Source organism: Mizuhopecten yessoensis, unplaced genomic scaffold (genome assembly GCF_002113885.1).
Source record: "Mizuhopecten yessoensis strain PY_sf001 unplaced genomic scaffold, ASM211388v2 scaffold9001, whole genome shotgun sequence".
Lineage (NCBI taxonomy): Eukaryota > Metazoa > Mollusca > Bivalvia > Pectinida > Pectinidae > Mizuhopecten > Mizuhopecten yessoensis.
This window is the reverse complement of record NW_018407829.1, coordinates 52,231-65,383: the sequence shown is the minus strand read 5'-3', so window position 1 is coordinate 65,383 and position 13,153 is coordinate 52,231. Positions and strand designations below refer to the sequence as shown.

General features: G+C 44.2%; 1 protein-coding gene across 1 annotated transcript; it reads right to left on the bottom strand.

Moving 5' to 3' along the window:
• Nucleotides 1-3,522: 3,522 nt before the first annotated feature.
• Nucleotides 3,523-12,569, bottom strand: LOC110457048 (E3 ubiquitin/ISG15 ligase TRIM25-like). The gene is made up of 2 exons (XM_021508148.1): nt 12,481-12,569; nt 3,523-5,649 (listed from the first exon to the last, which is right to left on the bottom strand). The coding sequence occupies exon 2, from the start codon at nt 5,618-5,620 to the stop codon at nt 3,641-3,643; it is 1,980 nt and encodes a 659-aa protein (XP_021363823.1). The 5' UTR covers nt 5,621-5,649; nt 12,481-12,569; the 3' UTR covers nt 3,523-3,640.
• Between the last annotated feature and the right edge of the window lie 584 nt (nt 12,570-13,153).

Genomic DNA, 13,153 nt, shown 5'->3' with positions numbered 1-13,153 from the left:
ACATACACCTTGTACTGACTACAGAGATCGGTCCTTTGTCTGTGCCGTACATACACGTTGTACTTACTACAGAGGTCGGTGGTCTTTCTGTACGGTACATACACCTTGTACTGAATGTGGAGGTCGGTCGTCTATCTGTACGGTATATACACCTTGTCTTGACTACAGAGGTCGGTCGTCTATCTGTACGGTACATACACTACAAGGTGTATGTACGGTACATACACATTGTATTGACTATAAAGGTCGGTCTTCTGTCCGTTCGGTACACACGCCTTGTAATGACTACAGAGGACGGTCGTTTTTCTGTATGGTACATACACCTTGTACTGGATGTGGAGGTCGGTCGTATGTCTGTACTGTATATACACCTTGTCCTGACTACAGAGGTCGGTCGTTTTTCTGTACGGTACATACACCTTGTCTTGACTACAGAGTTCGGTCTTCTATCTGTACGGTACATACACATTGTACTGACTTCATAGTTCGGTCGTCTGTCCGTACGGTGTATATACATTGTATTGACAATAGAGGTCAGCTGTCTGTCTGTACGTTACATACACATTGTACTAACTATGGAGTTTGGTCATTTGTCGATACGTTACATAGGCCTTGTACTGACTACAGAGGTCGGTCGTCTGTCAGTACGGAACATACACCTTGTACTGACTACATAGGTCGGTCGTCTGTCAGTACGGAACATACACCTTGTACTGACTATAAAGGTCGGTCGTCTGTCTGTACGGTACACACACCTTGTACTGACTCAGAGATCGGTCGTCTGTCAGTACGCTACATACACCTTGTACTGACTACAGAGGTCGGTCGTTTGTCTGTACGGTAATACACCTTGTACTGACTACAGAGGTCGGTCGTTTGTCTGTACGGTAATACACCTTGTACTGACTACAGAGGTCGGTCGTCTGTCAGTACGGAACATACACCTTGTACTGACTACATAGGTCGGTCGTCTGTCTGTACGGTACATGCACCTTGTACTGACTACAGAGGTCGGTCGTCTGTCTGTACGATACACAACGATACAAATCTGTCTGTTCTGCGTATTAGTGATGATAAAGGTCGGTCGTCTCTCCGTACGGTACACACACCCTGTACTGACTACAGAGGTCGGTCGTCTGTCTGTACGGTACATGCACCTTGTACTGACTACAGAGGTCGGTCGTCTGTCAGTACGGAACATACACCTTGTACTGACTACATAGGTCGGTCGTCTGTCTGTACGGTTCATGCACCTTGTACTGACTTCAGAGGTCGGTCGTCTGTCTGTACGGCACATACACCTTTTACTAACTACGGAGGTCGGTCGTCTGTATGTACGTTACATACATCTTGTACGGACTAAAGAGGTCGGTCGTCTGGTTGTACGGTACATACACCATAGGTCGATCGTCTGTCTGTACGATAGATACACGGTACAAATCTGTGTTCTGCTTATTAGTGATGATAAAGGTCGCTAATATGTATAGTTTTTTTCGTCAATGCCACATTTTATAGAATATTTGAATACATTGGAATACCTGTTTCTGTAGATTTTACATGTATATTTACCTAATGTCGCCCTTGTATGGATCTGATATGTATAGCAATACTATGTATATTTACCTAATGTCGCCCTGATATGGATCTTATATGTATATATTTACTATGTATACTATATTGTGTAATGATATTCACTCTCATTGTTACGATTGATAGTCTTTATTACGGCAGGGAAAGATATAGAAAATATATAAACGTCTTGCTGATATAATTGTATACAGTTTTCATGTGCTTGATTTCATCAATAATTTATCTCTATAAAATGACATCACTGAAAAGTGTGGCTATCTTTTTTCTAATAATCCGGCGATAACATCAGATATCCTTAGATTTATTAAATAGCGAAACAAAACAAACCAGAATGTTATGAAATATATTTTAATGTTTCTATACAAGGTATGAAAACAGTTATTCCAATTTAATATGTTTTACTTGATCATGAAGGGAAAAATGAATGAAAATAACATATTGTTATGAGATGCTTTGTATTATTAACAGATGTTTTGTGGTGAAACAATACCATTATTTAAATTCAAGTTTGTATGTTCAAACATCGTCCATCCGATTGTTACGGTAAACAAGAGGCCCAGAGGGCCTGTATCGCTCACCTGAATATGTTTAAAATAATTGGTATGAAGTAGGTGCTGTAAGTACATATGAAATTTCAGAAAGATCCATCCAGTACTTGAGATATAGCGAGAACAAACTTCAAACAGAGCCCCACCCCTATATGCAACCTAGGGGGTCATACCCACCAATTATACAAAATTGAGTCCCTTTGACCCAAGGATGCTCCAGACTAAATAAGGATAAAATCCCATAATCCTGATGGTCAAAGAAGAATTCTGAAGGTTTTACCTCTATTTCTCCTATTGGGCCCCGCCCTTCTGCCCCTTGGGAGACCACACCCACTGCATGCTTATACAAAAATGAGTCCCCTTGGACCATTGATGCTCCAGACTAAATTAGGATAAAATCCCTTAATCCCTTAATAGAAGAAGGATTTTAAAGGTTTTACCTCTATTTCCCCTATTGGGCCCCGCCTCTCTGTCTCCAGAGGGGTCAGACACACCGTTTATACAAAATTGAGTCCCTTTTGCCTAAGGATGCTCCAGACTAAATTAGGATAATATCCCTTAATCCCTATGGTAGAAGAAGGATTATAAAGGTTTTACCTATATTTCTCTTATTGGGCCCCGCCCCTCAGGTCCCAAGGGGGCCACACCCACCGTTTATACAAAATTGGTTCTCCCTTACCCAAGGATGCTCCACACCAAATATGGACCAAATCCTTTCATTCCTACAGACGAAGAATTTTAAAGAATAATTTGCTATGTTTCCCCTATTGGGCCCCGCCCCTCAGGCCCCTGGGGGGCCACACCCACGGTTTATACAAATTGGTTCCCCTTCACCCAAGAATGCTTCAGACCAAATATGGAACAAATCCTTTCATTCCTACAGAAGAAGGATTTTAAAGAATTTTCTATATTTCACCTATCGGGCCCCGCCCCTCAGCCCCCAGGGGGGCCAGACCCACTGTTTATACAAAATTGGTTCCCCTTCACCCAAGGATGCTTCAGACCAAATATGGAACAAATTCTTTCCTTCCTACAGAAGAAGAAGGATTTTAAAGAATTTGCTATATTTCCCCTATTGGGCCCCGCCCCTCAGCCCCCAGGGGGGCCAGACCCACTGTTTATACAAAATTGGTTCCCCTTCACCCAATAATGTTTCAGACCAAATATGGAACAAATCCTTTCATTCCTACAGAAGAAGAAGGATTTTAAAGAATTTGCTATATTTCCCCTTTTGGGCCCCACCCCTCAGCCCCCAAGGGGGGCCAGACCCACCATTTATACAAAATTTGTTCCCCTTCCCCCAAGGATGCTTTTGACCAAATTTGGTCAAATTCTGCTCAGTCGTTCATGACTAGTAGCGTTTTAAAGGAAAAGTTGACGGACGGACGGACGGCGGACGCTGCGGTATGGCATAAGCTCACCATGGTCCTTCGGACGGACCAGGTGAGCTAAAAATTAGTCCAAATGATCAGCCCATTGTGGTATTGATTTTAAATTTCTTTCTAATAAAGTTGAAAAACACGGATATAATTATTGTCATCTGTACCACTAATAGTAGAGACAAAAAACCTGTCGCCACGAACAGCTATTGCCCAGGGATATATCATCCCATCTGATGACGTCAGCAGTTCTCTGACGTGTGTCCCGTCCCCTGACATCTGTACGACATTGTGTGAACTATCACCACACACGTAGATGTTACCCTCTCTGTCCACGTCTATTCCCACAGCACCCCTCACGACACCGACCTTCATCACATCCGTGTGACGTTTTTCAGCCGACAGTCTGGACACCGCGACGTCCCCCGTAGTGTCGTTATTGACACTGACGAGTGTGTCTCCCTTTACTGGATCTTGTGTGAGGGACCAGCAGTTATTATTATACTTATATAACAACTCGGCTGTTCCGTCATGTGTCACACTGTAAACCTCTCCTTCATCTGTACCCACGATAAACCTCCCGTCTCTATGCGTTATACCAAGACAGTTGTTTCCATTAGGCATGTTGATCTCAGACGACAGGGAGAGTTTGGAATCCTCGACTTTCACGACACGGACACCGCCAGGACTGTAGACAGCGACCGCCACAGTATTGTTGTTCACCAGACAAAGATCATAGGGATATCCCTGTGTGGTCAACTCGTCCAGGTACTGTCCTTTGTCTGTAAACAACTTCAGCTTGTTGTTGTTTTGATCACTTACTACTATTACATCAGATGGAAGGCATACAACGCCACAAACAAAGCAACGTTCCTTATCTGACGGAGACTTGATTTTAAACTTTCCGATTTCCTTTACACGGCGGTCTGACATATGATATGTAGAACCACTTTGGCTCCCAGGGATACATCGAGGTTGTTTCCCGAAGACGATTTTTCCCATTGCCTCATCACCAATGGTAACCAGTCTAGGAACAATATGATGGTTAATGCTGACGGACGTGAAAGACTTTCTCATCTCCGTGACCAGGGCCTTACACGACTCTACTTCTGCCTGTCCTCTCTGATACAACACTACCATCTCAATAGCGTCGTTCCCCTCCACGACTGTAACGGATGACTTCCAGGTATTTAACATACTGTTCATCAGACGTTCACACTGCCGTGACGAGACCTCCATATTCCCCTTTTCCTCTTTGAACAGCATGACCAACTTGTCAGTGACGTCCTTCTGAAGCTTGTCAAGCCGTTTGTCGACCTTTTGACGTAGATCTGTGATACTCTGCAGTGCGATTTCTTGGTTCTGTATCATGGTTTGGAGTTGTTCGTCAAAGTCCTTCACTAATGAGTCCATGACCTCCGCTCCATTCTTCAACGCAGCCTGCATGTCTGCTAGCTGTGATCCTGTTTTTAACATCTGAAAATACTCTGTCGCTGTTGATACCTCTTCACAACGCCTGTGGTCTTTGAAAACGCATATATTGCCTCCAAGATATTTGTGGTCCTCACAATACCAAACCAGCTTCTCGTCGTGTTGGTCACATTTAGGGGCTGACTTTTCCTGTTTTTTCTTCCTGCTATCGTACCCAGTAATATTTAAGATATCACAATCATTGTGCATAATATCATGATGTTGTATCTTACAAGTCTCACAGAATTTCACGTCCATCGTCTTGCACCAGAATTTTGCTGGTATTGTCAGGTTACCTCTTGTCTGGCAGGGCTTACAGTACAGTGGTTCAGACGAACCTACCTTAAGTTGTATAAGCTCTTGGATCACAGCATTAGTCGGGAACTGTTCTGCCCATTTCTCCTTAGCTTCTGCTTGATTGACTGGCGAGGTCATCCTCCTACAGACCGGACAAGGAAACGATGTTGCCGACACCATTTTCCCAGATAGCTCCTTGGTGATGTAGGTCCCGAGGCATTCCTGACAGAAGCAGTGGAGGCAGGGTAAGGACTTTGGTTGTCGAAGTCGCTCCAGACATATTGGACACTCCAGGAAGTGAAAGTCCAGTTCCGGGGGAGGGCCGCCTTCAGCCATTGTTAGGGACAGCACTGATAAAACCTGACCTGTAACAGAAATGTTTACGATTATAATTTGGTTATGATACAGAGTTTACAAACCAGATATACATATAATATGTATTGATTACACTACGGATAGTTTACGAGAGATCAACACAGAAAACAGGTGTTTCAACATTAAACATTAAACAGCATTCTTTTCCGTGTTATGGTCCTATAACACGGAACAGGATTACAGACAAAATGAGTAACGCGCTATTATTTGTCTGCAGTCCTGTTCCGTGTTATAGAACAATAACACGGAAAAGAATGCTGTTTAATGTTTTTTTCTTTTCTTTTTTCTTTAATTTTAATTTCTTAGTTTACAACGCACTTTAAAATTCTAATTTCGTGGTGTTTCTTTAAGAGGTAGAATAGCCCATGGAATTGCTCACGGAATGTTGTATCGTGACTTTCCCCGTAAAAAAACATAGTTCGTGGCACTATACACAAAAACATCGATACAATTTCCATTATGTAATCAATCAATCTATTCAATTCACATTTTATAATAGTCTTACATAAAACGGTGAATATTATTGAATCATAGTGTTGTTGTTTTTTGTTTTTGTTTTCTCTTATCTGCTTGCTAGTGTAGAGGGGAATAGCGATCCGGTAGTTAGTCGGGTCCGTGGAGATATCACATCGCATGTGTTGGTCTCATAACACGTAACTGGGTTTGGTAGTGTGATAAAGTGGAAATGCAGAGCAAATGTAAATATATAGTTATACTTGTTATTACATATTTCATTTACTATTTCACGTTTTTTTTTAATTTTCACTGAAGTGAAATATTAATCTTTTAAACAGATTCCCTTTTCGTATTTCTAGTGATAACTTAACGTCACAATGTGGTCGACTCTATTGATGGTCTATCAGTCCCCAAGATTGGCCGTACACTGTTGATGGACTATCAGTCCCAGAGGTTGGCCGTACACTGTTGTGGACTATCAGTGCCAGAGGTTGGCCATACGCTGTTGATGGATTATTAGTCCCTGAGGTTGGCCTTACTCTATTGATGGACTATCAGTCACCGAGGTTGGCCGTACTCTGATGATGGACTTTCATTCCCCGAAGTTGGCCGTACTCTGTTGTTGGACTATCAGTCCCTGAGATTGGCTGTACTCTGTAAATGGACTATCAGTCCAAGAGGTTGGCCGTACTCTGTTGATGGACTATCAGTCCCCGAGGTTGGCGTTACTCTGTTGATGGACTATAGGTCCCAGAGGTATGCCTTACTCTGTTAGTGGACTATCAGTCACAGAGGTTGGCCGTACTCTGATGATGGACTTTCATTCCCCGAAGTTGGCTGTACTCTGTTAGTGGACTATCAGTCTCTGAGGTTGGCTGTACTCTGTTAGTGGACTATCAGTCTCTGAGGTTGGCTGTACTCTGTTAGTGGACTATCAGTCTCTGAGGTTGGCCATACTCTGTTGATGGACTTCCATTACCCGAAGTTGGCTGTACTCTGTTCATGGACTATCAGTCCCGAGGTTGGCCATACTCTGTTGATGGACTATCAGTCCTGAGGTTGGCCATACTCTGTTGATGGACTATCAGTCCCAGATGTTGGCCGTACACTGTTGATGGACTATTAGTTCCCAAGGTAGGCCGTACTCTGTTGATGGCCTATCATTCCCCGAGGTTGGCTGTACTCTGTTGATGGACAATCAGTCACCGAGGTTGGTCGTACTCTGTTAACGGACTATCAGTCCGAGATGTTGGCCGTACACTGTTGATGGACTATCAGTCCCCGAGGTTGGCCATACTCTATTGATGGACTATCAGTCACCGAGGTTGGCCGTACTCTGTTGTTGGACTATCAGTCACAGAGGTTGGTCGTACTCTGTTAAAGGACTATCAGTTCCCAAGGTTGGCCGTACTCTGTTGATGGCCCATCAGTCCCTGAGGTTGGCCTTACTCTGTTGATGGACTATCAGTCCCCGAGGTTTGCCGTACTCTGTTGATGGCCTATCAGTCCCTGAGGTTGGCCATACTCTGTTGATGGACTATCAGTCCCCGAGGTTTGCCGTACTCTGTTTATGGACTATCAGTCCCAGAGGTTGACTCTTCTTTGTTCATGGACTATTAGTCCCCAAGGTTTGCCGTACTCTGTTGATGGACTATCAATCCCTGAGGTTGGCCATACACTGTTGATGGACTATCAGTTCCCAAGGTTTGCCTTACTCTGTTGATGGACTATCAGTCACAGAAGTTGGCCGTACTCTGTTAATGGACTATCAGTCCCAGAGGTTGGCCGTACTCTGTTGATGGACTATCAGTCCCCAAAGTTGGCCATACTTTGTTGATGGTCTATCAGTCCCAGAGGTTGGCCGTACTCAATTGCCAGAGGTTGGCCATACGCTGTTGATGGACTATCAGTCACCGAGGTTGGCCGTACTCTATTAATGGACTCTCAGTCCCCGAGGTTGGCCGTACTCTGTTAATGGACTATCATTTCCAGAGGTTGGACTTACTCTGTTGATGGACTATAAGTCCCAGAGGTATGCCTTACTCTGTTAGTGGACTATCAGTCCCTGAGGTTGGCTGTACTCTGTTAGTGGACTATCAGTCTCTGAGGTTGGCCGTACTCTGTTAATGGACCATCATTTCCAGAGGTTGGACTTACTCTGTTGATGGACTATAAGTCCCAGAGGTCTGCCTTACTCTGTTAGTGGACTATCAGTCCCTGAGGTTGGCTTTACTCTGTTAGTGGACTATCAGTCTCTGAGGTTGGCCGTACTCTGATGATGGACTATCAGTCACTGAGGTTGGCCATACTCTGATGATGGACTTTCATTCCCCGAAGTTGGCTGTACTTCGTTGATGGACTATCAGTCACCGAGGTTGGCCGTACTCTGTTGATGGACTATCAGTCACCGAGGTGTGCTGTACTCTGATGATGGACTATCAGTCACCGAGGTTGGCCGTACTCTGATGATGGACTATCAGTCACTGAGGTTGGCCATACTCTGATGATGGCCTATCAGTCCAAGAGGTTGGCCATACTCTGATGATGGACTATCAGTCCCCGAGGTTAGCCATACTCTGATGATGGACTATCAGTCCCCGAGGTTGTCTGTACTCTGATGATGGACTATCAGTCCCAGAGGTTGGCCGTACTCTGATGATGGACTATCAGTCCAAGAGGTTGGCCATACTCTGATGATGGAGTATCAGTCCCCGAGGTTGTCTGTACTCTGATGATTGACTATCAGTCACCGAGGTTGGCCGTACTCTGTTGATGGACTATCAGTCACCGAGGGTGGCCGTACTCTGTTGATGGACTATCAGTCCCTGAGGTTGGCCGTACTCAGTTGATGGACTATCAGTCCCCGAGGTTGGCCTTAACTATCAGTCACCGAGGTTGGCCGTACTCTGTTGATGGACTATCAGTCACCGAGTTTGGCCGTACTCTGATGATGGACTATCAGTCACCGAGGTTGTCCGTACTCTGATGATGGACTATCAGTCCAAGATGTTGGCCATACTCTGATGATGGACTATCAGTCCCCGCGGTTGTCTGTACTCTGATGATGGACTATCAGTCCCAGAGGTTGGCCGTACTCTGTTGATGGACTATCAGTCCCAGAGGTTGGCCATACTCTGATGATGGACTATCAGTCCCCGAGGTTGTCTGTACTCTGATGATGGACTATCAGTCACCGAGGTTGGCTGTACTCTGTTGATGGACTATAAGTCCCCGAGGTTGTCCGTACACTCTTGATGGACTATCAGTCCGAAGGTTGGACGTACTCTGTTGATGGACAATCAGTCTCCAGGGTTGGCTGTACTCTCTATTAATGGACTATCAGTCCCCGAGATTGGCTGTACTCTGTTGATGGACTATCAGTCCCTGAGGTTGGCTGTCCTCTGTTGATGGACTATAAGTCCCCCAGGTTGTCCGTACACTCTTGATGGCCTATCAGTCCGAAGGGTGGACGTACTCTGTTGAGGGACTATCAGTCCCCGAGGTTGGCTTTTCTCTTTTGATGGACTATCAGTCCCTGAGGATGGCTGTACTCTGTTGAAGGACTATTAGTCCCAGAGGTTGGCCTTACTCTGTTGATGGACTATCAGTCCATGCGGTTGGCCGTACTCTGTTGATGGACTATCAGTCCCCGATTTTGGCCGTACTCTGTTGATGGACTATCAGTCCCCGAGGTTGGCCGTACTCTGTTGATGGCCTATCAGTCCCTGAGGTTGGCTGTTCTCTGTTGATGGACTATTAGTCCCAGAGGTTGGCCTTACTCTGTTGATGGACTATCAGTCACAGAGGTTGGTCGTACTCTGTTAATGGACTATAGGTCCCAAAGGTTGGCCTTACTCTGTTGAAGAACTATCAGTCCCTGAGGTTGGCCTTACTCTGTTGATGGACTATCAGTCCCCGAGGTTGGCCGTACTCTGTTGAAGGACTATCAGACCCCAAGGTTGACTCTTCTCTGTTGATGGACTATTAGTCCCCAAGGTTGGCCGTACTTTGTTGATTGACTATCGATCCCAGAGGTTGGCCGTACTCTGTTGATGGACTATCAGTCCCTGGGATTAGCTGTACTCTGTTGATGGACTATCAGTCCCCGAGGTTGGCTGTACTCTGTTGATGGACTGATAGTCCATCAACAGAGTATGGCCAACCTCAGGGACTGACAACAGAGTAAGGCCAACCTCGGGGACTGATAGTCCCCGAGGTTGGGCGTACACTGTTGATTGACTATCAGTCCCAGAGGTTGGCCTTACTCTGTTGATCGACTATCAGTCCCTGAGGTTGGCTGTACTCTGGTGATGGACTATCAGTCCCTGGGATACTGTTGATGGACTATCAGTCCCGGAGGTTGGCTGTACACTGTTGATGGGCTATCAGTCCCCGAGGTTGGCTGTACATTGTTGATGGACGATCAGTCCCCGAGGTTGGCCGTACCCTGTTGATGGACTATCAGGCCCCGAGGTTGGCTGTACTCTGTTGATGGACTATCAGTCCCCGAGGTTGGGCGTACACTGTTGATGGACTATCAGTCCCAGAGGTTGGCCTTACTCTGTTGATGGACTATCAGTCCCTGAGGTTGGCTGTACTCTGTTGATGGACTATCAGTCCCCGACGTTGGGCGTACACTGTTGATGGACTATCAGTCCCAGGCGTTGGCCTTACTCTGTTGATGGACTATCAGTCCCAGAGGTTGGCCGTACACTGTTGATGGACTATCAGTCCCAGAGGTAGGCCGTACACTGTTGATGGACTATCAGTCCCCGAGGTTGGCCTTACTCTCTTGATGGACTATCAGTCCCTGAGGTTGGCCGTACTCTGATGATGGACTATCAATCTACGAGGTTGGCCGTACTCTGATTATGGACTATCAGTCCCTGAGGTTGGCCGTACTCTGTTGATGGACTATCAGTCCCAGAGGTTCGCCATACTCTGTTAATGGACTATTAGTCCCTGAGGTTGGCCATACTCTGTTAATGGACTATTAGTCCCTGAGGTTGGCCGTACTCTGTTGATGGACTATCAGTCTCTGAGGTTGGCTGTACTCTCTTGATGGACTATCAGTCTCTGAGGTTGGCCTTACTCTGTTGATGGACTATCAGTCCCCGAGGTTGGCCGTACTCTGATGATGGACTATCAATCTACGAGGTTGTCCGTACTCTGTTGTTGCACTATCAGTCCCTGAGGTTGGCTGTACTCTGTTGATGAACTATCATTTCCAGAGGTTGGCCTGACTCTGTTGATGGACTATTAGTCCCTGAGGTTGGCCGTACTCTGTTGATGGACTATCAGTCTCTGAGGTTGGCCGTACTCTGTTGATGGACTATCAGTCACAGAGGTTGGCCGTACTCTGTTGATGGTCTATCAGTCCCCGAGGTTGGCCGTACTCTGTTGATGGACTGTCAGTCCCCGAGGTTGGCCGTACTCTGTTGATTGACGATCAGTCCCCGAAGTTGTCCATATGTGAAACAAACATTTATACCAGAAAACTTGGTCAAAACATGTCTTGTCGGGCCAGGGAAGAGGCCATGGTGATTTGAGGCCATGGTGAGTGAAGGCTGCACCAAAATGAGCCATTTTGGGGAATATGTTACTAAACAACAGTTATGATCAAATTAAAATGTATTACACCCACTTGAAATGTCATCTACACACAGGTAAAATACATACAACCAGACAGGACTACTAAAGAGGTAACTCTCTATCTATTTTTAGAAACTAGAGAGATTATCTACCTCAGAAAGGTGCGTTCTATGCAGGCCTCAGTCCACAATTAATTTCCCTGTATCTTCAATAAGAGTCATCAGTTTAGAAATATGTAATATTAAAGTTATCTCATGTTAAATTTCTTTCAACGTAGCAGGGGAGGGAACTCTTGTGGATCAAAGTCGCTGTATACTAAAGTACACAAGAAATGTACGTGCAAGTCCTGTTTGATACCACGACAAGTATTAAACCATACATAAGATATTTATTCACCATTTGCTAACAGCAAAAGCAGAAATCCACCTTTGTTAAGGCAACAGATCGCAAATACAGCTACTTTCGTTTTGTTTAAATATCTACTTCACGAAATGTTTGCCGTACTTTAGTAGTAATTGCGAACTAATATTTACAGAAAATGATCAATTGTTATCGACATGACACAACACTGTAACCACTTTACGATATCTTGTTGCTGATTAATATCAAAAATGCATGCATGGGTATGATAAATCGTGTCAAACCTACAAGGACTTTCGGTTTGAATAAATCTAACACAGAAAAGGCGTGTCAACATTGTAGCGTAAATAACACTGATTTATAAATAGATAAGCATGCATTGTTTGAATACCACGTTTGTCCGGTATACTCACCCAGGGGACTGTATTCTACACGGAAATCACAAAGCGATCACAAGTCTGGCATGACACCCCGAACAAGGAAATAGGTAAAGTTTACTACAGGCCTAACAGGAAAGGCGGTATTTTAATTCCGGATATTGAACAAAGTCTGAGAATAAAACGTTTTACTGAATATACTTCAGTTTTTATAAAGTAGAACGTTAAATTCAGCGTTGATAAATAAATACATAAATAATGTCATCAATAAGAATAGTATGAAGGCTGTATAAGTATCTGGAGGCTTTTAAGAGCAATATTTCAGGATTTACATTTTTTAATATTTACTTTTTTTTTCTTTTTCTGAAAAATTTCTGAAACACAAAAAAAAAAAAGTAGTAGTCTAATACTGACATTGATATATAATCAACAAAACATAACTGTATACAATTATGAAAAACTACGTATAAAATAGTTTAAAATTAGTCATAATAAAAACGGCACCAAGACTCTTAATACGCGATGCCATTTTTTGGCAGCCGTAATGAAAATCTATAGTAAAAACAGTCAAATTATATGAGTTTATAGTGTAACTGGAAATGGAAGTACATTTTGTATATGGATTAACAAAATATAGGAAAAATAAATTTAAATGTATCAACGACCCACTAATTGTCACCTTTTTACTTGGAGGGAAATGAAATGAAGA

Bases quoted from the DNA above. Each gene is read 5' to 3' on its own strand.
- LOC110457048 (XM_021508148.1), bottom strand. From the start codon at position 5,620: ATGGCTGAAGGCGGCCCTCCCCCGGAACTGGACTTTCACTTCCTGGAG.